At 39.9% G+C, this 24662-nt stretch overlaps 1 protein-coding gene across 6 annotated transcripts in view; it reads right to left on the bottom strand.

The window, feature by feature from the left end:
- GALNT11 (polypeptide N-acetylgalactosaminyltransferase 11) overlaps window positions 1-24662 on the bottom strand; it is a 54758-nt gene that overhangs the window by 12052 nt on the left and 18044 nt on the right. For 5 of the 6 annotated variants that reach the window (XR_009520702.1, XM_060021152.1, XM_060021153.1 and 2 more), the window contains exons 2-6: window positions 20526-20858; window positions 17267-17390; window positions 15410-15576; window positions 13374-13499; window positions 10700-10949 (exon numbers count right to left, since the gene is read on the bottom strand). Coding sequence is in view for 5 of the 6 variants with exons in the window: in XM_060021152.1 (XP_059877135.1) it covers window positions 10700-10949; window positions 13374-13499; window positions 15410-15576; window positions 17267-17390; window positions 20526-20820 (962 nt within the window). In the remaining variant the exon portion in view is untranslated. Of the gene's footprint in view, window positions 1-10699; window positions 10950-13373; window positions 13500-15409; window positions 15577-17266; window positions 17391-17954; window positions 18081-20525; window positions 20859-24662 lie in introns of all 6 variants that reach the window. The other variant, XM_060021156.1, reaches the window with a different exon arrangement.

Here is a 24662-nt window from a genome sequence, read left to right as displayed (position 1 = left end):
AGGAGGGCCTCTGCAGTGTGGAGTTCCGAGTTTGGAGGTTATTACAGAGTACTGAGCAGAGTCCTCTGTGCTATACAATACACCAGAAATACACCTACACGTGGAGCAACTCCTGCAGAGCACCCACTGAACGCTGGCAGAGGACCTCAGACCTCCCAAAAGGCAAGAAACCCCCCACGTCCCTGGGTAGGGCAAAAGAAAGAAAAAACAAGAAAAAACAGAGACGAAAGAATAGGGACGGCACCTGCACCAGTGGGAGGGAGCTGTGAAGGAGGAAAGGTTCCCACACACTAGGAAGCCCCTTCGCGGGCGGAGACTGCGGGTGGTGGAGGAGGGAGCTTCGGGCCGCGAAGGAGAGCACAGCAACAGGGGCGCGGGGGGCAAAGCGGGGAGATTCCCGCACAGAGGATTGGTGTGGACCAGCACTCACCAGCCCGAGAGGCTTGTCTGCTCACCCGCCGGGCCGGGCAGGGCTGGGAGCCGAGGCTCGGGCTTCGGTCGGAGCACAGGGAGAGGACTGGGGTTGGCGGCGTGAACACAGCCTGCAGAGGGTTAGTGCGCCACGGCTGGCCGGGAGGGAGTCCAGGAAAAGGTCTGGAGCTGCCGAAAAGGCAGGAGACTTTTTCTTCCCTCTGTTTCCTGGTGCGCGAGGAGAGGGGAGTAAGAGCGCTGCTTAAAGGAGCTCCAGAGATGGGCACGAGCCGTGGCTAAAAGCGCGGAGCCCAGAGACGGGTGGGAGACGCTAAGGCTGCTGCCGCCGCCACCAAGGGGCCTGTGTGCGAGCACAGGTCACTCTCCACACCCCTCTTCCGGGGAGCCTGTGCAGCCCGCCACTGCCAGGTTCCCGGGATCCAGGGACAACTTCCCCGAGAGAACGCACGGCGCGCCTCAGGCTGGTGCAACAAATGTCACACTGGCCTCTGCTACCACAGGCTCGCCCTGCACTCCGTGCCCCTCCCTCCCACCGGCCTAAGTGAGCCAGAGCCCCCGAATCAGCGGCTCCTTTAACCCCGTCCTGTCTGAGCAAAAAACAGGCGCCCTCCAGCGACCTACACGCAGAGGCGGGGCCAAATCCAAAGCTGAGCCCCGGGAGCTGTGAGAACAAAGAAGAGAAAAGGAAATCTCTCCCAGCAGCCTCAGGGGCAGCGGATTAAAGCTCCACAATCAACTTGATGTACCTGCATCTGTGGAATACATGAATAGACAACCAATCATCCCAAATTAAGGAGGTGGACTTTGAGAGCAAGATTTGTGATTTTTTTCCCCTTTTCCCCTTTTCGGGAGTGTGTATGTGTATGCTTCTGTGTGAGATCTTGTCTGTATAGTTTTGCTTCCACCATTTGTCCTAGGGTTCTATCCGTCAGTTTTCGTTTTTTTAAAAAATTTTTTTCTTAATAATTAATTTTAATAACTTTATTTTACTTTATCCCCTTTCTTTCTTTCCCTTTCTTTCTTTCTTCCTTTCTTTCCTTTCTTTCTCTTTCCTTCCTTCCTTCCTTCCCTCCCTCCTTTAGACAACAAATTATCCCAAATTGAGGAGGTGGGCTTTGAGAGCAAGATTTATGATTTTTTCCCCTTTTCCTCTTTGTGTGAGTGTGTATGTGTATGCTTCTGTGTGAGATTTTGTCTGTATAGCTTTGCTTCCACCATTTGTCCTAAGGTTCTATCCGTCCGTTTTTTTTAATAATTATTTTTAATTTAATAACTTTATTTTATTTTACTTTTTTATTTTACTTTATCTTCTTTCTTTCTTTCTTTTTTCCTTCCTTCCCTCCTCCCTCCCTCCTTTCTTTCCTTGTTTCCTTTTCTTCTTTCTTTCTTTCTTCCTTCCCTCCTTTCCTTCCTTCCTTCCTTTCTTTCTTTCTTTTTTCTTTCTTACTTCTACTAATTCTTTCTCTCTACTTTTTCTCCCTTTTATTCTGAGCTGTGTGGATGAAAGGCTCTTGGTACTGCAGCCAGGAGTCAGTGCTGTGCCTCTGAGGTGGGAGAGCCAACTTCAGGACACTGGTCAACAAGAGACCTCCCAGCTCCACATAATATCAAACGGTGAAAATCTCCCAGAGATCTCCATCTCAACACCAGCACCCAGCTTCACTCAACGACCAGCAAGCTACAGTGCTGGACACCTTATGCCAAACAACTAGCAAAACAGGAACACAACCCCACCCATTAGCAGAGAGGCTGCATAAAATCATAATAAGTCCACAGACACCCCAAAACACACCACCAGACGTGGACCTGCCCACCAGAAAGACAAGATCCAGCCTCATCCACCAGAACACAGGCACTAGTCCCCTCCAACAGGAAGCCTACACAAGCCACTGAACCAACCTTAGTCACTGGGGACAGACATCAAAAACAACCGGAACTACGAACCGGCAGCCTGCAAAAAGGAGACCCCAAACACAGTAAGATGAGCAAAATGAGAAGACAGAAAAACACACAGCAGATGAAGGAGCAAGATAAAAATGCACCAGACCTAACAAATGAAGAGGAAATAGGCAGTTTACCTGAAAAAGAATTCAGAATAATGATAGTAAAAATGATCCAAAATCTTGGAAATACAATAGACAAAATGCAAGAAACATTTAACAAGGACCTAGAAGAACTAAAGATGAAACAAACAATGATAAACAACACAATAAATGAAATGAAAAATACTCTAGATGGGATCAATAGCAGAATAACTGAGGCAGAAGAACCGATAACTGACCTGGAAGATAAAATAGTGGAAATAACTACTGCAGAGCAGAATAAAGAAAAAAGAATGAAAAGAACTGAGGACAGTCTCAGGGACCTCTGGGACAACATTAAACACACCAACATTCGAATTATAGGGGTTCCAGAGGAAGAAGAGAAAAAGAAAGGGACTGAGAAAATATTTGAAGAGATTATAGTTGAAAACTTCCCTAATATGGGAAAGGAAATAGTTAATCAAGTCCAGGAAGCACAGAGAGTCCCATACAGGATAAATCCAAGGAGAAATACACCAAGACACATATTAATCAAACTGTCAAAAATTAAATAGAAAGAAAGCATATTAAAAGCAGCAAGGGAAAAACAACAAATAACACACAAGGGAATCCCCATAAGGTTAACAGCTGATCTCTCAGCAGAAACTCTGCAAGCCAGAAGGGAGTGGCAGGACATACTGAAAGTGATGAAGGAGAAAAACCTGCAACCAGGATTACTCTACCCAGCAAGGGATCTCATTCAGATTTGATGGAGAAATTAAAACCTTTACAGACAAGCAAAAGCTGAGAGAGTTCAGCACCACCAAACCAGCTTTACAACAAATGCTCAAGGATCTTCTCTAGGCAAGAAACACAAGAGAAGGAAAAGACCTACAATAATGAACACAAAACAATTTAGAAAATGGGAATAGGAACATACATATCGATAATTACCTTAAATGTAAATGGACTAAATGCTCCCACCAAAAGACACAGATTGGCTGAATGGATACAAAAACAAGACCCATATATATGCTGTCTACAAGAGACCCACTTCAGACCTAGAGACACATACAGATTGAAAGTAAGGGGATGGAAAAAGATATTCCATGCAAATGGAAGCCAAAAGAAAGCTGGAGTAGCAATTCTCATATCAGACAAAATAGACTTTAAAATAAAGACTATTAGAAGAGACAAAGAAGGACACTACATAATGATCAAGGGATCAATCCAAGAAGAAGATATAACAACTGTAAATATTTATGCACCCAACATAGGAGCACCTCAATACATAAGGCAAATACTAACAGCCATAAAAGGGGAAATCGACAGTAACACATTCATAGTAGGGGACTTTAACACCCCACTTTCACCAATGGACAGATCATCCAAAATGAAAATAAATAAGGAAACACAAGCTTTAAATGATACATTAAACAAGATGGACTTAATTGATATTTATAGGACACTCCATCCAAAAACAACAGAATACACATTTTTCTAAAGTGTTCATGGAACATTCTCCAGGATAGATCATATCTTGGGTCACAAATCAAGCCTTGGTAAATTTAAGAAAATTGAAATTGTATCAAGTATCTTTTCTGACCATAACACCATGAGACTAGATATTAATTACAGGAAAAGATCTGTAAAAAATACACATGGAGGCTAAACAATACACTACTTAATAATGAAGTGATCACTGAAGAAATCAAAGAGGAAATTAAAAAATACCTAGAAACAAATGACAATGGAGACACGACGACCCAAAACCTATGGGATGCAGCAAAAGCAGCTCTAAGAGGGAAGTTTATAGCAATACAAGCCCACCTTAAGAAACAGGAAACACCTCAAATAAACAACCTAACCTTGCACCTAAAGCAATTAGAGAAAGAAGAACAAAAAAACCCCAAAGTTAGCAGAAGGAAAGAAATCATAAAAATCAGATCAGAAAAAAATGAAAAAGAAATGAAGGAAACGATAGCAAAGATCAATAAAACTAAAAGCTGGTTCTTTAAGAAGATAAACAAAATAGATAAACCATTAGCCAGACTCATCAAGAAAAAAAGGGAGAAGACTCAAATCAACAGAATTAGAAATGAAAAAGGAGAAGTAACAACTGACACTGCAGAAATACAAAGGATCATGAGAGATTACTACAAGCAACTCTATGCCAATAAAATGGACAACCTGGAAGAAATGGACAAATTCTTAGAAATGCACAACGTGCCAAGACTGAATCAGGAAGAAATAGAAAATATGAACAGACCAATCACAAGCACTGAAATTGAAACTCTGATTAAAAATCTTCCAATAAACAAAAGCCCAGGACCAGATGGCTTCACAGGCGAATTCTATCAAACATTTAGAGAAGAGCTAACACCTATCCTTCTCAAACTCTTCCAAAATATAGCAGAGGGAGGAACACTCCCAAATTCATTCTATGAGGCCACCATCACCTTGATACCAAAACCAGACAAGGATGTCACAAAGAAAGAAAACTCAGGCCAATATCACTGATGAACATAGAAGCAAAAATCCTCAACAAAAGACTAGCAAACAGAATCCAACAGCACATTAAAAGGATCATACACCATGATCAAGTGGGGTTTATTCCAGGAATGCAAGGATTCTTCAATATATGCAAATCAATCAATGTGATACACCATATTAACATATTGGAGGATAAAAACCATATGATCATCTCAATAGATGCAGAGAAAGCTTTCGACAAAATTCAACACCCATTTATGATAAAAACTCTCCAGAAAGTAGGCATAGAGGGAACTTTCCTCAACATAATAAAGGTCATATATGACAAACCCACAGCCAACATCGTCCTCAATGGTGAAAAACTGAAAGCATTTCCACTAAGATCAGGAACAAGACAAGGTTGCCCACTCCCACCACTCTTATTCAACATAGTTTTGGAAGTTTTAGCCATAGCAATCAGAGAAGAAAAGGAAATAAAAGGAATCCAAATTGGAAAAGAAGAAGTAAAGCTGTCACTGTTTGCAGATGACATGATACTATACACAGAGGATCCTAAAGATGCTTCCAGAAAACTACTAGAGCTAATCAATGAATTTGGCAAAGTAGCAGGATACAAAATTAATGCACAGAAATCTCTGGCATTCCTATACACTAATGATGAAAAATCTGAAAGTGAAATCAAGAAAACACTCCCATTTACCACTGCAACAAAAAGAATAAAATATCTAGGAATAAACCTACCAAAGGAGACAAAAGACCTGTAGGCAGAAAATTATAAGACATTGATGAAAGAAATTAAAGGTGATACAAATAGATGGTGAGATATACCATGTTCTTGGATTGGAAGAATCAACATTGTGAAAATGACTCTACTACCCAAAGCAATCTACAGATTCAATGCAATCCCTATAAAACTACCAATGGCATTTTTCACAGAACTAGAACAAAAAATTTCACAATTTGTATGGAAACACAAAAGACCCCGAATAGCCAAAGCAATCTTGAGAACGAAAAACGGAGCTGGAGGAATCAGGCTCCCTGACTTCAGACTATACTACAAAGCTACAGTAATCAAGACAGTATGGTACTGGCACAAAAACAGAAAGATCAATGGAACAGGATAGAAAGCCCAGAGATAAACCCACACACATATGGTCACCTTATCTTTGATAAAGGAGGGAGGAATGTACAGTGGCGAAAGGACAGCCTCTTCAATAAGTGGTGCTGGGAAAACTGGACAGGTACATGTAAAAGTATGGGATTAGATCACTCCCTAACACCATACACAAAAAAAAGCTCAAAATGGATTAAAGACCTAAATGTAAGGCCAGAAACTATCAAACTCTTAGAGGAAAACATAGGCAGAACACTCTATGACATAAATCACAGCAAGATCCTTTTTGACCCTCCCCCTAGAGAAATGGAAATAAAAACAAAAATAAACAAATGGGACCTAATGAAACTTCAAAGCTTTTGCACAGCAAAGGAAACCATAAACAAGACCAAAAGACAACCCTCAGAATGGGAGAAAATATTTGCAAATGAAGCAACTGACAAAGAATTAATTTCCAAAATTTATAAGCAGCTCATGCAGCTCAATAACAAAAAAACAAACAACCCAATCCAAAAATGGGCAGAAGACCTAAATAGACATTTCTCCAAAGATATACAGACTGCCAACAAACACATGAAAGAATGCTCAACATCATTAATCATTAGGGAAATGCAAATCAAAACTACAATGAGATATCATCTCACACCAGTCAGAATGGCCATCATCAAAGAATCTAGAAACAATAAATGCTGGAGAGGGTGTGGAGAAAAGGGAACACTCTTGCACTGCTGGTGGGACTGTGAACTGGTACAGCCACTATGGAGAACAGTATGAAGGTTCCTTAGAAAACTACAAATAGAACTACCATATGACCCAGCAATCCCACTACTGGGCATATACCCTGAGAAAACCATAATTCAAAAAGAGTCATGTACCAAAATGTTTATTGCAGCTCTATTTACAATAGCCCGGAGATAGAAACAACCTAAGTGCCCACCATCGGATGAATGGATAAAGAAGATGTGGCACATATATACAATGGAATATTACTCAGCCATAAAAAGAAACGAAATTGAGCTATCTGTATTGAGGTGGATAGACCTAGAGTCTGTCATACAGAGTGAAGTAAGTCAGAAAGAGAAAGACAAATACCGTATGCTAACACATATATATGGAATTTAAGAAAAAAAAAATGTCATGAAGAACCTAGGGGTAAGACAGGAATAACGACACAGACCTACCGGAGAACGGACTTGAGGATGTGGGGAGGGGGAAGGGCGAGCTGTGACAAAGCGAGAGAGAGGCAGGGACATATATACACTACCAAACGTAAGGTAGATGGCTAGTGGGAAGCAGCCGCATAGCACAGGGATATCAGCTCGGTGCTTTGTGACCGCCTGGAGGGGTGGGATAGGGAGGGTGGGAGGGAGGGAGACGCAGGAGGGAAGAGCTATGGGAACATATGTGTATGTATAACTGATTCACTTTGTTATAAAGCAGAAGCTAACACACCACTGTAAAGCAATTATACCCCAATAAAGATGTTAAAAAAAATGACAATAAAAAATGATATATCACAGTTTGTGGGATGCAGCTAAAGCCATGATCAGAAGAAAATTTATCATCTTAAATACATGTATTAGAAAAGAAAAAAGGCTAAAAATTTTAAAAATCTAAATATCCAACTCAAGAAGTTAGCAACCTTGATATAATAGAAGTGAAACAGCTTACAGCGGAAAGGGGAGAAAAAGTGGAAAAAAAGGAGAAAGCGGTGCTCATAGCCTCACTGTTCAAGGAAGAATGTCAAAAGATGCCGTCGAAAGTCAACAGAACGGGGCTTCCCTGGTGGCGCAGTGGTTGGGAATCCGCCTGCCAATGCAGGGGACATGGGTTCGAGCCCTGGTCCGGGAAGATCCCACATGACGCGGAGCAACTAAGCCCGTGCGCCACAACTACTGAGCCTGCTACTCTGGAGCCTGCAAGCCACAACTGCTGAGCCTGTGTGCCACAACTACTGAGCCTGCATGCCACAACTACTGAAGCCCGTGCACCTAGAGGCCGTGCTCTGCAACAAGAGAAGCCACCGCAATGAGAAGCCCGTGCACCGCAGCGAGGAGTGGCCCCCGCTCGTTGCAGCTGGAGAGAGCCCACGTGCAGCAACAAAGACCCAACGCAGACAAAAAAAAAAAAAGTCAGAACAAGAAACAGATTTTTTTTTTTAAGTATCAAAAGTAACCAATACAGTAACTAAAAACTCATCCTACAACAATAAAGGGAACATGGGAGTGATGTAAATGAGCTAAATCTTCATTTTTCCAACAGAGAGGCCTATAGTTGGTTTTATGTTGAAAAGAGGACTATGCATATAATTTAGAGTTCAGGAAGTAAGAAATGGAAGACCAAAACTAAAAGTGGTTAAAAGAATTTGCCTCTGGGGAGAAGGACTGAGAATGGGGAGGGAGGGTTAGAGCCAGCCACTTCTCATCCTAAGTTGTTCTATACTGTTTGACTTATTACTGTGAATATATGTTTTTGATTAAAAATATTAAAAATTAAACAATGAAAAACAAATACCCATGAAGATGATGAAATAGGCAAAAACTGGCCACTGCCGTGTAACTACGAATGAGAACACATGTAGCAACAGTCCAAGGAACTTTCTCTTGCACTGGCAAAGGGAAGCTGAAAATGGGGTCAGTGCTCCTGTCTGCCTCCAATCACAGTACGTGAAGTCGTGGAGCCCAGAAACATAGAGCGACAGTCCCCAGGTGCAGCCCTGCTCTCCTGAGAGATGTGCTCCAGCATCTAACTCCCACCTGCAAGGCTGGGGAGCAGAGGGTAGAGACCCGCACGGAAAGCCCTGGTAGGAAGAAGGGTTACAAGCACGTGAAGACTAGAAGAAAACTGAGAGCTGGGTGTGCTTTTTTCACGGACTTCACAAAGAACTGCAACAGGTTCTCTCACAAAGCCTGAGAACAGGAGACAACCCCACCCTGCCAGGAGAGCACCTCAGCCACCTGAGCTGGCCCAGCTCTCTATCAGCCTCCCCTCCAAGTCTGGTTCGGATGAAAGGAAGCTGGCAAGCACCCAAAGGCTAGCTGAGGAGCCAATGGCGTTCTAGTCGCCTGAGGTGTGGGGAAAACGTTATCAACTAAAGGTGAAGACAGGCATGCCTATGACTGGGCAGTTTCACTCCTGTAAGCTAGAAGCCATGAGTAAGAATGCTGACAACAGCACTACTTGTAAGGTGGAAAAACGACTGAAAACAACCCAAATGCCCTGCCCACAGTAAACCGGATAAATGTTATGATACATGAGTATAACAGAATATTATACAGCAATAAAAATGAATCAACTATACAATGCAGCACAGAGGCTTTTAAAGCAATACTGACTAAAAGAAGACAGTGATGAGTCCCATGGCTTCCTTTACATGAAGTCCAAGAACAGGGAACTGGACTACATTACATCATTTAGAAATCATACATGGGGGGTACAACTCTCCAGGAGAGCAGGGAAATGATGAGTGGGTCAGGGTAATGACACCTCTAAGGACAAGGGCAGGGGCTGTGACCAGGGAGGGGTATACAGGGGGCATGTGGGTGCTATTTCTTGACTTGGTGGTACTTTCAGTGTTCACACTATAATCATTTATTAAATCGTATGCATGTATACATATAAACTTTTTACCTATGCTATTTTTTTACAGTAAAAAAGTTTTAAAAAGGGACTTCCCTGGTAGTCCAGTGGTTAAGAATCCACCTTCCAGTGCAGGGGATGTGGGTTTGATCCCTGATTGGGGAACTAAGATCCCACATGCCATGGGACAACTAAGCCCGCACACCACAACTACTGAGCCTGCATGCTCTAGAGCCGGTGCGCCACAACTAGAGAGCCTGCATGCCTCAACTATTGAGCCCATGCGCTCTGGAGCCTGTGTGCCACAACTAGAGAGCCTGCGTGCTGCAACTACTGAGCCCACATGCTCTGGAGCCCGCACGCCACAACGAAAAGACCCCGCGTGCCGCAACTAAGACCCAATGCAGCCAAATAAATAAATATTTTTTAAAAGCTGTATTAAAAAAAAGTTTAAAAGAAAGAGTAGGTCTAAGAACTTTAAAAAGTACAAATACAGACAAACGTCTCTGAAATCTACATGAGAAATTTAAAAGAAAACAAAAATAAGGAGAAATAACATATAAGAGATTTATAATATGAGAGAATATGGATGAAAATTGAAAATAATTCACATACAATGACTCAGTAATTGTACGAGTGGGAATCCATCCTAAAATCCTAATTATAGAAAAGGCTTATGTATTAAATGTTCTTCACAGTACCACTCACACCAGCAAAGAACTGAAGATGTGTTAACGACCAATGCAATAACCATGGTATGTGATATAAACAACACAGCACAGGGGGTCCTCCCAGGCTATCCTATGCAACAATTATCCCAGGATATTGTTGACTTCTGCTTTTCTCACTAAGATATAAATCCTTGAGGGCCTGGACAATTTCTTATTCATAAATCTTTCCTTGGGACTTGGCAGAGTACGTCAAATGCGGTAAGCACTCAAAAATTTTTAACGGACAAACAAGTTAAGCCAACACTTTTGCTTCCTGCAAAGAAAAAGGAATTATCTTTGAGTATGTTTCCTCTTTTGGGAATTTTTCACACATACAGGAGAAATCTTACTTTATTGGTGCAGTAGCTCCGTCTGTTCCTCCGAGCTCAGAAAGGGGAACGAGGTCCCATTTGAAGTGCAGCCCCCAGTTGAATCCTCCCCGCACCACAGGGGACGAGCTGTAGGCCAGCGTGTCAGCGCTGATGATGTCGATCACCGGGCACACCACCATTTGCCGGTCCTCCCGGATGGCAGCCAGCAGGGGCTGCAGCCACATCACATTCACCTCACAGTGGCTGTCCAGGAACACCAGGACTTCTCCTGGGGAGGCAAACAATAGGGGCCCTGAGAGCTGCACCGCACTCAAGTTAGGTATGGCCACCAGTTCAAGTGCTGATGCATTTACAGGCGTGAAAGGTAACTGCCACCCTTCCAGCCCAAACTATTAAACCGGTACTCAGAAGTCTGTTAGCCAGGAATTCTGTCTGAAGTGTACTGCTATGATTGAAGAACATATGCAAACAATATGCACAACCTGTGAAAAAATTTACATATTCTTCTCAGTAAAAAGATTCAAAATCTCACAGGAACAATTCAGTTCTCTGGACAGCCAGGTATGGAGTGTGGTGCAATGACAGTGGTCAGCTGTGCGTACTTTTAGTACAATTATTGTAATGGAAATATTTATGTTTAGTCTGTATTTCCCTGCCTTAGTAAACAGAGATTAGAGAACGTAACTCATTCTCGCTGGTGACTCGGACACATGACCCCAGTTATCGATTCTGGCTACAACACAGCGATTCTCAGGAGTGAGAGAAGCGTGCAGCCCTCTCATCACGTCAGCAACACAGCTCCCTTCTCCTTGGATTCACCACTTGACTGCCACGCACTCATTTCTTTTTCTTCCATTTCCCACCCTTCCTTTCTAATCCCCCCAGTCTCATCGGCCACGGGATGCTCTTTTCTTCTAGTCAATGAAATTAAAATCGTAAAGACTTTATCACGCATTTTTAACTCCTCCTGATAAATGTGAGTGAGGGTTTCTTTGATAATCCCAAACTTCTTCGATAACTTAATGGTTATTCTGAGCAGCTGAGAAACTTAGAATCTCATCATCAGACAGCATTATTATTTTTCCAAACGTTTATCCATGAAATGTATTGATACAGATTTTACGTGAATTTCATAAAGCACCGGATGCATCCTATTCCAATTAACAGTAGCAGAAATACCTCCAGCAAGAAAGTCCTCCAGGATGACAGTGACTTAGTCATGTCCTTCAAGGCCTCCTGTGAAGGACTTTATGAGGATGTAAAGAGCATACAGCTCACCAGATGTCATTTAATACAGAAAGGCAGAATGTTCAACCTGTACACTATTCAAGTGAAGTGAGGTCAATTCAATCAAGTTTCCTCTGAGGAGGAAATGTATAATAGCTTTTTTTAATTCGAAAAATGTTACTTTTTCAATTAAAGACAATTTAACTAAATGAAGTAAGATAATAACAGTCACATCGAACCTGAGATTGATTTCCCAAAAACTGGCTTATTTTTTGACAGATCCTAAACTATATTTGAACAAGGACCAACAGATCATAAAGAAAAAAACTACATGACTGGGCTTCCCTGGTGGCGCAGTGGTTGAGACTCCGCCTGCCGATGCGGGGGACGCGGGTTCGTGCCCCAGTCCGGGAAGATCCCGCATGCCGCAGAGCAGCTAGGCCCGTGAGCCATGGCCGCTGGGCCCGCGTGTCCGGAGCCTGTGCTGCGCAACGGGAGGGGCCGCGGCAGTGGGAGGCCCGCGTACCACAAAAAAAAAACAAAAACAAAAACAAAAACTAAATGACTATTGTTACCTGAAAAACAATAAACTCTCAGTAATAATATACTATAACAGTACGATGTTCTGTGACATAATCTTGCCATTCCCTACAAATACCCCACAATTTTCTATCTCGTGCCTTCAATACGTCAAAATAGACTCTAAAGAAGAAATCTCGCCTTGAACTCAATCTGCATATGACTGCAGACTGGATGGAGGGGAGCTACTTCTCATTTTTTGTTAATTGCTCCTGTTCACTGCAGGTTTAAGAGAAAGGAGGGAAGAAGAAAGATTCTAAAAATGAAGTCACAGCTAAACCCAGCGAATGGGACAGTGGGTGTACAAGGAGGGGTGGTGGCAGGAAGCAGTGCCAACCACTTAAACCCCAGTGACTGGTTATCTTGAGGAGAGCAGTATATGGGAAGGTAGGAGATTTTTTTCACTACTGGGGAACGCCCCCCCAAAATTTTAAAATTATCTTGATTATTTTTCCCATATCCAGGCATCACCTGCAGTATTAGATACCTAATATTTTTAAACAAATTCATTTGTTTTAACTGAAATAAATGTATTTTAAAAGGAAAAATTTTTATCAAGATCATAAATGAAAATTAGGATCACCAACCTTCCATAGAGGTAACCGTAAAAAGAAATACATTTGAATCAATATAATGTAACTGAAGAAAAACCAGAAAGGCAGACCACTGAGGACTCCAGAGTTCACCTCCTTGGAGCCTGTGCTTTGGGACAACCGGGTTGCAGTTATGGAAAGGCCTTTCCCAAACTGAACAAGCCTCACCTTTCCTGCTGGCAGTGCCCCCTAAAGACACCATTTTTCAGAGACTGACGCAGGATCAGGAGGGCCGGAGACTCAGAGCCCTCATCACTCAACACCCACCAAGAAAGGCCAGCGGGAAGTTCTACCTGTTGCGTGGGCTGCTCCAATCATTCTTCCTCGAATCAATCCCTCACGTTTTGTATTTCTTATTACTTTAATCTTTCCAGGGAGGTATTTTTGGATGTATTCATCTAGTTCTCCTTTCACATCGTCTGAAAATGAAGAGTCGCACAACTGTTCAAACCACACGAGACATATGCACAGACATTTTGCAGATTCTCTAGAGTCGTGGCTGGCACTTGCGACAACAAATTTTTAGGCAAATATAGAATCTTCTTCTGCTTCATTTTAAAAGAAGATCATAGCTTATCTTGGAAGGAAAAAAATGAGGGTTAAGAGTTGGAACACTAGCCTAAAGGAATAGTTACTTAAGTTATAGACTTATCTGTATTTCCATAGCAACTAACACAACGCTTTGCATAAAGAATGTTTGAAATGAGTATCTTGAGTGAATGAATGTTTGGCTGACTGCATATAAATCATATTTAAAACAAAATGATATGTAAATATGTAAATATCTTTTGTTTCTAAGTGATTTATTAAGTCCTACTCCATTTCAGAATAGTTGAGAAACAACTTCTATTTCCCTACCAAGAATTATACAACAGCAGCAGTAAATACATTCTTTTATTAATTTAGCACCTTCCATGGGCACTAAATATTTTTTAAATTCTAGCTCATTTACCTTTAGATTTCATAATAACTTCAAAGATCATATAAGATAATTAAATAATTCTTTCTATAGTTAGTATATAAACCATTGTAAATGATCATGAATTTTCCCTTTTAGAAAAAATACCAACAAAATGAAAAATACAGGTTTACTTAAAAAAAAAAATTCAACACCATAAATTCTAGAATTATACTACTTAGCCAATCTTCTACTTGCTCCAGACTCAAATTCTTGGTTTTTTTAATCATTCATTTTTGAAATTCAATTTTTTTCTATTTCTCCTATGAGATTTCAATAGTTACCAGGGTTTGAGAATTTTGCACCCATTGGTCTCAGTGTACATTTCCTCATTTTGTATACTTAAGTATACTTGCATACCAATTCTGTTGTTGATATATAAGAGATGCTTAATAAACCCTCGAGTTGTGAAAAAATATGTAATTGACATACAATTTATCAGTGTATCTCTGCAGGTTACTGTAATGAAAATAGCAGAAGGCTTGGAGTTATGTAGACCAGGGGTCTAATTTCAACTCTACCACTTAACAGCTACAGGATCTTGAGCAAATTACTTAATATTTCCTCCTCTGTAAAATGGGGATACAACCTCTCTCACAAGGTTGAGGACAGCCCTCCATCCTGCTGTGTGTACATGAAATCACTTTTAGGAAGAGTCTATGTTGAATTAAATAAGGGTCTGAAGTATGTACTGAATCATAAAATACTGGCCTTCAGAGATCATCTAAGAGCTATCAGAATGCAATCCACCTTATCTAGAGACGGCTGATATAACAGACTGACGAGATAAACGTAAGCCAAAGCATTATGTCTAGTTAAAAAAGCCAATCTCAAAACATCACATACTGTATGATTCTGTTTATATAACAACCTTGAAGGGGTGATGGAGCAGTGCAGTCTGTACCTTGACAGCAGTGGTGGTTACAGAAATCTACTCATGGGATAAAATGACAAATAACTGTACACACATATTATACCAATGTTAAATTCTGGGTTTTGATATTGTACTATAATGATGTAAGATGTAACCAATGGAGGAAACTGGGTGAAGGGGTACACAGGACCTCTTCGTAACTTACTGTCTATCTATAGTTATTTCAAAATAAAAATACTCTTTTAAAAAGGTAAGCCAAGGGAAAAATTTCAAGGGCCAAATTTCGGTAGCACAGTTTGAAAACAGATTACAAAGACAGTGCAGTTTCTTTGAAATTACCCTATAATCAGGCATTTAATTGTGGTTGGCTCTGTTGCAATTGCGTGCATGAGGGTCCTCCTATCCACTAAATACTGAACGGTCAGCTCTGCTGATGTGGTCAGCACGACAGTGAACAACTGCATAGATCCCACATTGCCAATTACAATAGTCCTTACCGAAGTCACTGTCATCATCCACGAGGATAATTTCGTGAAGAAGCCGGGCTGGCGTGCGGTCTAGGACGCTGTGCACGGTCCGGAGCAAGGCAGAAAAGGCTTCGTTGTAGAAACAAATAACAACACTAGCGACTGGCAGATCCGTCGGGTAAGACCTGTCTTTACATCTGTGAAGACGAATATGGGAAAATTCTGACATTTTAAAAGCTCAAATGTTTTAGGTTATTATTCACTAAACATTAACTGTCCCCTTGTTCGGCCTCTTCCTTACATTATTAACAAGTTTTTAAAAAGCATTTAAGATAACGTGTTTTCTTTTTTTTTTTTATATCTTTATTGGAGTATAATTGCTTTACAATGGTGTGCTAGTTTCTGCTTTATAACAAAGTGAATCAGTTATACATATACATATGTTCCCATATCTCCTCCCTCTTGCGTCTCCTTCCCTCCCACCTTCCCTATCCCACCCGGTCACAAAGCACCGAGCTGATCTCCCTGTGCTATGCGGCTGCTTCCCACTAGCTATCTATTTTACGTTTGGTAGTGTATGTATGTCCATGCCACTCTCTCGCTTTGTCACAGCTTACCCTTCCCCCTCCCCATCACAATGTGTTTTCTTATTCAAGAGTTTTACATTTGTTAATGATTTCTCCCTCCAGTACCTGCAACTCTGCTTATTTTTAGGTCGTTTTAAAAACTTGAATTTTTTTTTCTTTTTTGGTACATAAAAATGTTTTTACTAAAATCACTGCGAGTTTTTAATGCAGTACTCATAAGCTGATGTTCAGTTTCTTCTCCTCAAAGAGGTTTCAAAAGGAAATAATGGAAATGTGAAATTCTGTATTTGAAAATTTTATTTTTTGCCCAATAACAGAAAAAGATTTGAGTAAACTATGATATATATCAGGATAATGGAAGAGCTTCCATGTAAGCAACTATTTGATAAAAAGGATTAAGTGGCTTTAAGCAGCCACAAGAAAAAACCCCACTAACTTAAACAATAAAATCTGGTATTCCATGCTCTTTCGCATGGCATACAAAGCCTTCCAACGTCTGGGCCCTGCCCACCTCCAGTTTCTTGCCATTCCTCCACTACAGGCAAAGTGAACTGTTTCAGTCCCTTTGACAAATAGTATAATTTTATGCCTCGATCTGTTCCCTATATAGGGGAAAACCTTCCCTTACATCACTGCTCAGTCATCACCCTCTATGAAGCCTTCCCTGGTCATTCTGGTTTAGAGGACCCCATTTCACCAACTCCTATCACAGCCCTCATTCTTGTGTAACTGCAATTACTCACTTCTTTATCTACCTCCCCTGCTAGACTCTAAGCCCTGTGAACCAAGAGACTGTGTCTTATTTTGTTTATTTCCAGGGCCTAATAGAGAGTCCAGCAAACACAAAAGGTGCTGAAACAGATCTGTGGAATGAATGACTGATTGACCATATGAATGAAAAGCCTTTGAAGAAACAAAAATAATGAAAACAGAAAAGTGAGATGATGAGTAGAATTCTTCACTGATATTAATTCCTTTTCGCCATGAATCCAATAAACAAACATTTAAAATAAACTTATGCTTGGAAGGTTATTTAATTATATGCAGGTAGCACCTCCCTCCTTTTTCCCACATGATTTTAAATTTCAAAAGAAACACAGCAAGCTCTAGAACTTTGTCAGTACAATCTCAGACCATGTGGCTTCAAGCATAGTATGAGTGAAAATCTGTCTTAGGTTTTCTAGTATCCTGAATAATAGGCCTAATTGCAAAATATTAACACCACCCCCATGGCTTATTATGCTGGCACTAAAAACACTGTGTTATTAGAGTGATTAGCAGAAACCAATAAGGAACATACGCTGCATTCCTTGTATCTGGCACATCTCTATGGTAGCCCAAGCGGTTACTAATAAGCATATTGAAGGCATGTTTCTGATACCCCAAGTCTCTCAACTCCTGATCACGTTCATTAAAAATCATACCTGCAAAAGAGTGACGTCACAGTCAGTACATTAAATCTGGAAAGGAATGCTACAGTTACTGTTATATTATGATCTTAACTTCTTATAACCAGGTAATAGCCATGTTTCTCAAATCTAGTTTGTCTCCATTTTCAAAAAAGTAAATTGAGGTTTAAGGTCAAATTTTTATCAGTTTAGCTCAAAAAGCAAGTGTACCTTAACCATAAATGACACCTGCTCACTAGCCATAATCTTAAGAATACTTTCAAGAGAAAAACTTACCTATGACCAAGAAAAAAAGAGACTTAATGATGATTTTTCCATAAAAGCAATAGACTATAGAAACCCATATGGACCTCAACAGGCCCCAATTAATGCAAGGTTGTTTTTGGTTTTGTTAATTTTTGTCTAAAAAAAAAAATTTTTTTTTTTTTAACAGCAAGTTTTTATATGAACTCCTCCCCTAAAAAAATTATACTACTGACAAACCTTTCTATAAAGTCTCTTGTCAGGAAAGTCCTCCACAGATCTGATCAAGATCATTATAATTTAACACCTTTGCTCTAACATTGCCAGAAACCTCACCTTCACCAGGAACAATAAAGCCGCCTCTTGCTTCCTCTTTCCCACATACAACCTTTAGCCTCTCCTCGCAGAATGACTCCCTTGTAACAGCATTTCTGAAAATCTGGTCATGGAAAACTAATTCCACTGGACATTAATAGACGTTAAAAAGAAAAAAAAGATTTCACAGTCAAATAATTCAGGAAAAGATTGGATTTTAAAAGTCAAGTAAGGGAATTCCCTGGTGGTCCAGTGGTTAGGGCTCAGCACTTTCACTGCCGGGGGCCCAGGTTCGAGTTGAGCAGGTTTCTTTTTTTTTTTAAAGAATATTGTTTTATGGATTCCCAGATATGAGGGGATGAAATACAGAATGCAGTGCTTCCCCAATTATCTTATTTATCCCTATGATTTCTTCTTAGGGTTTTACAGTCTTTGATCCATTCTGAGTTAATTTAATATGACATGAGGTAAGGGTTCAACTTCATTCCTTTGCATGGGGGTATCTACCTGTCCCCGCACCACTGGTTGAAAAGACCATTCTTCCCACATTAACTGCTCTTGGCACCCTTTCTGAAAATCAACTGACCACAGACGTTACTTGTTCTCAGGTATTACTGGCCATAGACGCTACTTGACCACAGATGTCACAGAGTGTATTTTCAGACTCTCAGTCTATCCTTTGATCTACTGATGCATATCTATTCTTATGCAGTATCACACTGTCAGGACGTTTTGAAATAGAGAAGTGTGTGTTCTCCAGCTTTGGTCTTGCTCAAGACTGTTCCGGCTATTCAGAGCCCCTTGCAAGTCCTTATCAATTGTAGAATCAGATTTTCCATCTTTTCAACAAAGGCCATTGGGATTTTGATAAGATTTACATTCAATCTGTGGGTTGCTTTGGGTGGTACTGACATCTTAACAGTATTTAGCATTCCATCCATGAACCTCTTTCCATTTATTTAGGTCTATTTTTATTTCTTTCAATAGTGCTGTGTAGTTTTCAGTGTACAAATCTTAGACCTCCTTGGCTATATTATTCTTAAGTACTTTATTCTTTCTGATTCCATTGTAAATGGGATTGTTCCCTTAATTTTACTTTTGGACTGTTTATTGCTAGTGTCCAGAAATACAACTGGTTTTGGTGTGTTGATCTTGTACCCTGTAACTTTGCTGAATTCATTTATTCGCTATAATATTTTTTGTGATCTTTAATAAAGAATTTAGTTTTTCAGGTAGGTAATTTGGGTTTGTCACTTCAAATATCTACAATTCTCTCACTACTTCTTTCACAGGCAAACAAAGTCCATTCAAAATGGTAAACCCAGGGCTTCCCTGGTGGCGCAGTGGTTGAGAGTCCGCCTGCCAATGCAGGGGACACGGGTTCGTGCCCTGGTCCGGGAAGATCCCACATGCCGCGGAGTGGCTGGGCCCGTGAGCCATGGCCGCTGAGCCTGTGCGTCCGGGGCCTGTGCTCCGCAACGGGAGAGGCCACAACAGTGAGAGGCCCGCGTACCACCAAAAAAAAAAAAAAAAAAAAAAAAGGTAAACCCAATGTTACTTCTCTATAAAAGTTTTACAAAAATTACTATAAACAAAAAAACTAGAAATTTTCCCATTAATGCTTTTAAAATGTCCAAATGGCTGTTTGAAAAAGATTAGAAGGTATATTTTATGAAAACTAAAGTAAGTATTAGCCTCCATTTCCTCATATAATTTTAAATATGTTCAACCTCCTGTATTAGGAAGTGATTAAATCCTAGGAACTGATTTTATTCTTTGAAACTATGAAGTGAAAAGAAATCTGTTTTAACATTTCCTTTATATTCTGTGGATCTTTCAATCTCTCAGAATCTCTTACTATATGCTTTTACTCTTAAATTACTTATTATTTGATGTGTCAATGAAGATCAAAGTTCTTTTTTAAGTTTTAAAGACAAAGTTTTAAAGGGCTCATTTGCCCCTTAAAATAAAATTTGCTGAAACCAGGACTCTAAAATTACAGTATTCAGTCTTGCTTCCAAATTGAACAGAATATAATTTCTGAAGAATAAAAAAGTTTCTATTTTATAAACTCCTGTATTTAATAAATATATTCCGGCACCTGAATAATTCTTATAAGTAGAAATCTTATTAGATATAAGTAATCTCAACTTATTTCCAAACTCAAAGGTTTATGTTCTGTTTTAATTAACTCTGCCTTTCAAAATATGTTAAATACAGTCACTTTTGAACCATTACTTTCCCTTATTAAATAATGCTAGCAATTATAATCCTTCCCCATAGGTTCCATTTTCTCTCTAGCCACTTAATTTTTCATTCTTTCTTTTCTTTTCTTTTTTTCCTATTCTGGACCTCATTAGTTTCTCCCAAGTCCTCATAAAATATTGACGTCAGAACTGGACAAAACAGAATATAACTCCCTACTGAGTCTGCAAAAATCATACGACCTCAGCTAGTTCATGAATGAAATAAATCAGTGCAGAAAAAATGTCACATTTCTAATTCTCTGAACAATACATGATTTAAAGAACAGTTAAACTTCCAATGAGAAAATACTTTGACATGCTGCTAGCAAAAATCAAATACACTTACCCAGTTCAGAAGAGAATTTCATGTTGCCTCTTTCTGGATCTTCAATATGATTCTCTATCAGATCATCAATTTTGTTTGCTTTGAACTGTGATTCTAACACTTGACTTGGACCTCGAGTGAAACGGGGATAAAATTTTTTGGGGAATGGTCCATGGGGCCCAGACCCCTTGATGGGCACATTCTTAAGTGGCTGAGTCACTTCACTGAAGTTGAAATAAACAAAAAGCAAAACCGTCCAGGCTGCAGATGTAAAAAGGCATCCATAACAGAAATATCGAACTGTGACACTTCCCATTATAGACCTAGCATAGCTGAAGGGCCATTTTCAGTTTCCTAAAAGAGAAAGATAAGTATGTTAGACACAACAAGACACTTCTAAATCAACTACCAAGTTTATGTTCAGTTTTCCAACCTACCAAATAGCACTTCTAAACAATTTACTTAGGACCCCTATGCATACCATTAACCAACAGCCAAATATAAGAAGATATATATATGGATAGCACTGAATAAAAAAATAAAGGGATTCAACAATTAAAACCACAAGCCAACGTGTTAGTACTCAGAAAACTAACGGCAGCAAGATAGCTGACTTACTCATTTGCCCATGTTAATGGATACTTCTTCACCTTTGTTCTGGATTGCTTTCAGTATGCTAATTTTTTTTCAGGTTCTAACTTTTCATAAGGAAAATACAAGTACTACATGCATCATGATAGTACATCTAAGGTCCCTTCTAACTGTAAAATTATAAGACTAAATCTTTTAATCCAAGGATATTAAAATCTGTTATTAAAAATAAGCAACTTGAAAAAATAGATTCACTTTCCAACCAAAGATTAAACCTGCCCTAACGTCCACTCTAGATTCAACAGTTACATTTCAAATTTATAACTGAAAGAGTTCAAATAATTATATTTTCCCTCTCCTTATGATGTCTTATAAACAATATGGCATCGAACAGCAGTTTTTTCCTAAGCTTTCTGATAATATCTGGTCTTCATGGAGGCCTCACACAACCTCCTGAGGAATTCTTTGTAAAGAGCCCAATGCACATATAAAATAGTTTCACTGAACACGAGGGCAGAGAAACCCTATTTAAGTAATGTATATACAGAAGAAATCTACAAAGCAATACTACTTATCCATTACTTCTTATTTCTATAGTATGAAATAATTTAAAAAATAATATTATCATGCCTCCCAAATCAGGACAAAGCAAATCAACATCAGTAAGCTCCAATTCAAAAATTAAGCTGTTTTGGGCTTCCCTGGTGGCACAGTGGTTAAGAATCTGCCTGCCAATGCAGGGGACGTGGGTTTGAGCCCTGGTCCGGGAAGATCCCACATGCTGCGGAGCAACTAAGCCCGTGCGCCACAACTACTGAGCCTGTGCTCTAGAGCCCGCGAGCCACAACTACTGAAGCCCGTGTGCCTAAAACCCGTGTTCTGCAACAAAGAGAAGCCACCGCAATGAGAAGCCCAGGTACCACAATGAAGAGTAGCCCCCGCCCGCTGCAACTAGAGAAAGCCTGCGCGCAGCAACAAAGACCCAACGCAGCCAAAATAAATAAACAAAATTAATAACAACAAAATAAAAGTTAAAAAAAAATTAAGCTGTTTTGTTTGTACAGTTATGCTGTAAGCCCAGAAGACAGTAAATAGCTCAATTTCTTAACGATCTGCCAACCAAGAACTATTATATATTTCACTACCTGTCAATTCAAAAGCTGAAAAAAGAAAGAAAACACCACCACCACCATCCAAACAAACAAAAACTCCCACTACAGTAATACCAAAGGGAAATGACTACAGTACAAAAGGAAAGTCAGGTAACAATGAAAGTACTGTCATGTCAGCTGTTAGCACTTTTAAAATTAAAGACAGGCACAGAAAAAGAACTTTACTTGGAAGTAGAAGAAAATGTTGAATGGAGGATTCAAAACAAATGAAAAATCAAAAGTTGCAACTTTGCGATAGAAATGTTGCAGAAATACAGACTAGAAACATTTAGGTGAAACATTAGATTTCAACTAAAACAGGCATTATAACTTCCTAAAATATTTGCTTGGGGATAGGAAAAAAATAAGCAAACAAACAACATCGAAAACGAAAGCACTAATTCCTCAAAAGGCCATGAAATTCTTTAGTTCAAGACTACCTGCACAGGCTGCACTGATGGCATAAAGAACTGTGCATCTGAGGAGCCAATCGCTTCTTCAACTATCTAAGATTTATATTTAGATTGTTTTCCTCAAACCACTCCAGGCCTTCCCAGTTCAACCTGGCCTCCTTGACCCTGAACGCAGAATGGACCAAGAGAGAAAGTCAGCCAATCCCTTCTCCAATCACAAGAAGCCAGACGATGCTATTCAAGGGCTATTCCGTCAAGCAGCTCTGGAAGACAGGTGGACACTGACATTTCGTTCACATCCTTCTTCTTTATCCCAAATCCCACCACCATGTTGGGTGATGTCCAGAATCCTTCAAAACCCTAGTTTCCAAATGTCTTGATTCATGTCCCTCCTACAACCTTCACCCACATTCTACTTAAGGGACCCTGCCCCTACTCTTGATTTTATCATCATCCACAACTGATCGACGAACCTCTTAAATATTAAATGAAAACCTCACTCTCTGAGCACAGTCCTGACTCCCCAGCTGTGTTGTTCTTACCCACACTAGCATCTGTCCCCTGGTATCCGCCTGGTTGGCTTCCAGAGCCCCCGTGTATACCAAAACCCACAGACGCTCAAGTCCCTTACTGGCCCTCTTTATCCACGGCTTTCACACCCAGGGATTCAACCAACCACAGATGGCAATTTCTGTCCGCGGTTGGCTGAATCCACAGATTCAAAACCTGTGAAATACGGAGGGCAAACTGTATTATTTATTGAAAAAACTCCACGTATAAGTGGACCCAAGCACTTTAAACCCCTGTTGTTCAAGGGTCACCTGCACTACTATTATTAGTTACTCTTCAATCTCACTGCAGGCACTCAACCTTTCCCTTCTCTCAAAGCTTATACTTTGTTTCTGTCCCCAGCCACATATCCCTTAAGGACTTTACTTCCTTCCCTACCCAGTTTTGAACACGATGTTGGATAATATTAGAAAGTGGTAAGTGCTAAGGAGAAAAAATAAAGCAGGGAAGAGTGATATGAAGTAGAAAAGGGTATGTGAAATTTTAGGTAGATGGTTAGGGAAGGCCTTACCGAGAAGGTGATATTTAGACAAGGCCTGAAGGAAATAAAGTAGTGAGTACTGCAAATACCTGGGGAAGAGCTGTAGAGCAAAAGCAAATGCCCTCAAGAACTGGGGTCAGTTTGCATCCTATAGACCACATGCTGTGATCACAAGACAACTAAGCTGAAAACCAATCACTGACAAAAAGATAACCAGAAAACTCAAAAAATGTCTAAATGGAAATTAGAAGCTATTTAGAACTAAATAGTTGAAAATGCTACTTTTTGAAACTTGTGAGATACAGCAAAAGCTAAATTTATAGCCTGGGATGCTAATGTTAGAAAATACAGACCACAAACAATGAATTCAGAAAAACAGAACAAGCCCAACAAAAGTAAAAGAAGGAAACAAAAACAGTTACATCAGGAATTAACAGGAAATGAAAATGAGACAAGGTAATAACAAAGCCAAAAGTTGGTTCTTTAAAAGATCAATAAAATTAACAAAGCACTGGCAATACTAATCAAGAAAAAAAGAGAGGAAAAAAAGATAAAGAGAAAGCAGGAATAAATAATACCAAAAATGAAAAAGAGAGCATAAATATAGATGTGGATTAAAAATAAAAGCATTGTTCATAAATTTAAGTGGAATGGATAAATTCCTAGAAAAATGTAAATGCACAACTAAGACTGGAAAATCAGGAAACTGGGATGGCTGTACTAGTCCTTTTGAATATTAAACCATTTCTAGATAAAAAATTTCTAGACAGTTTTACAAGTGAGTTCTATCAAGACATTTGAGGAACAGATGAATAGTCTCATACGACTGCCTCCAAAGAACAGAAAAAGAGGAAATGTGCTCTTGTCTCACTTTCTGAGGCTATTATCATCCTGGTAACAAGACAGGGACAGTATGAGGAAGGAATATTAAAGACAATCTCTGACAGATTAT

Source organism: Delphinus delphis, chromosome 9, assembly GCF_949987515.2.
Source record: "Delphinus delphis chromosome 9, mDelDel1.2, whole genome shotgun sequence".
Lineage (NCBI taxonomy): Eukaryota > Metazoa > Chordata > Mammalia > Artiodactyla > Delphinidae > Delphinus > Delphinus delphis.
Note: the sequence above shows the minus strand (reverse complement) of the source record. Positions and strands in the feature narration are given on the sequence as shown.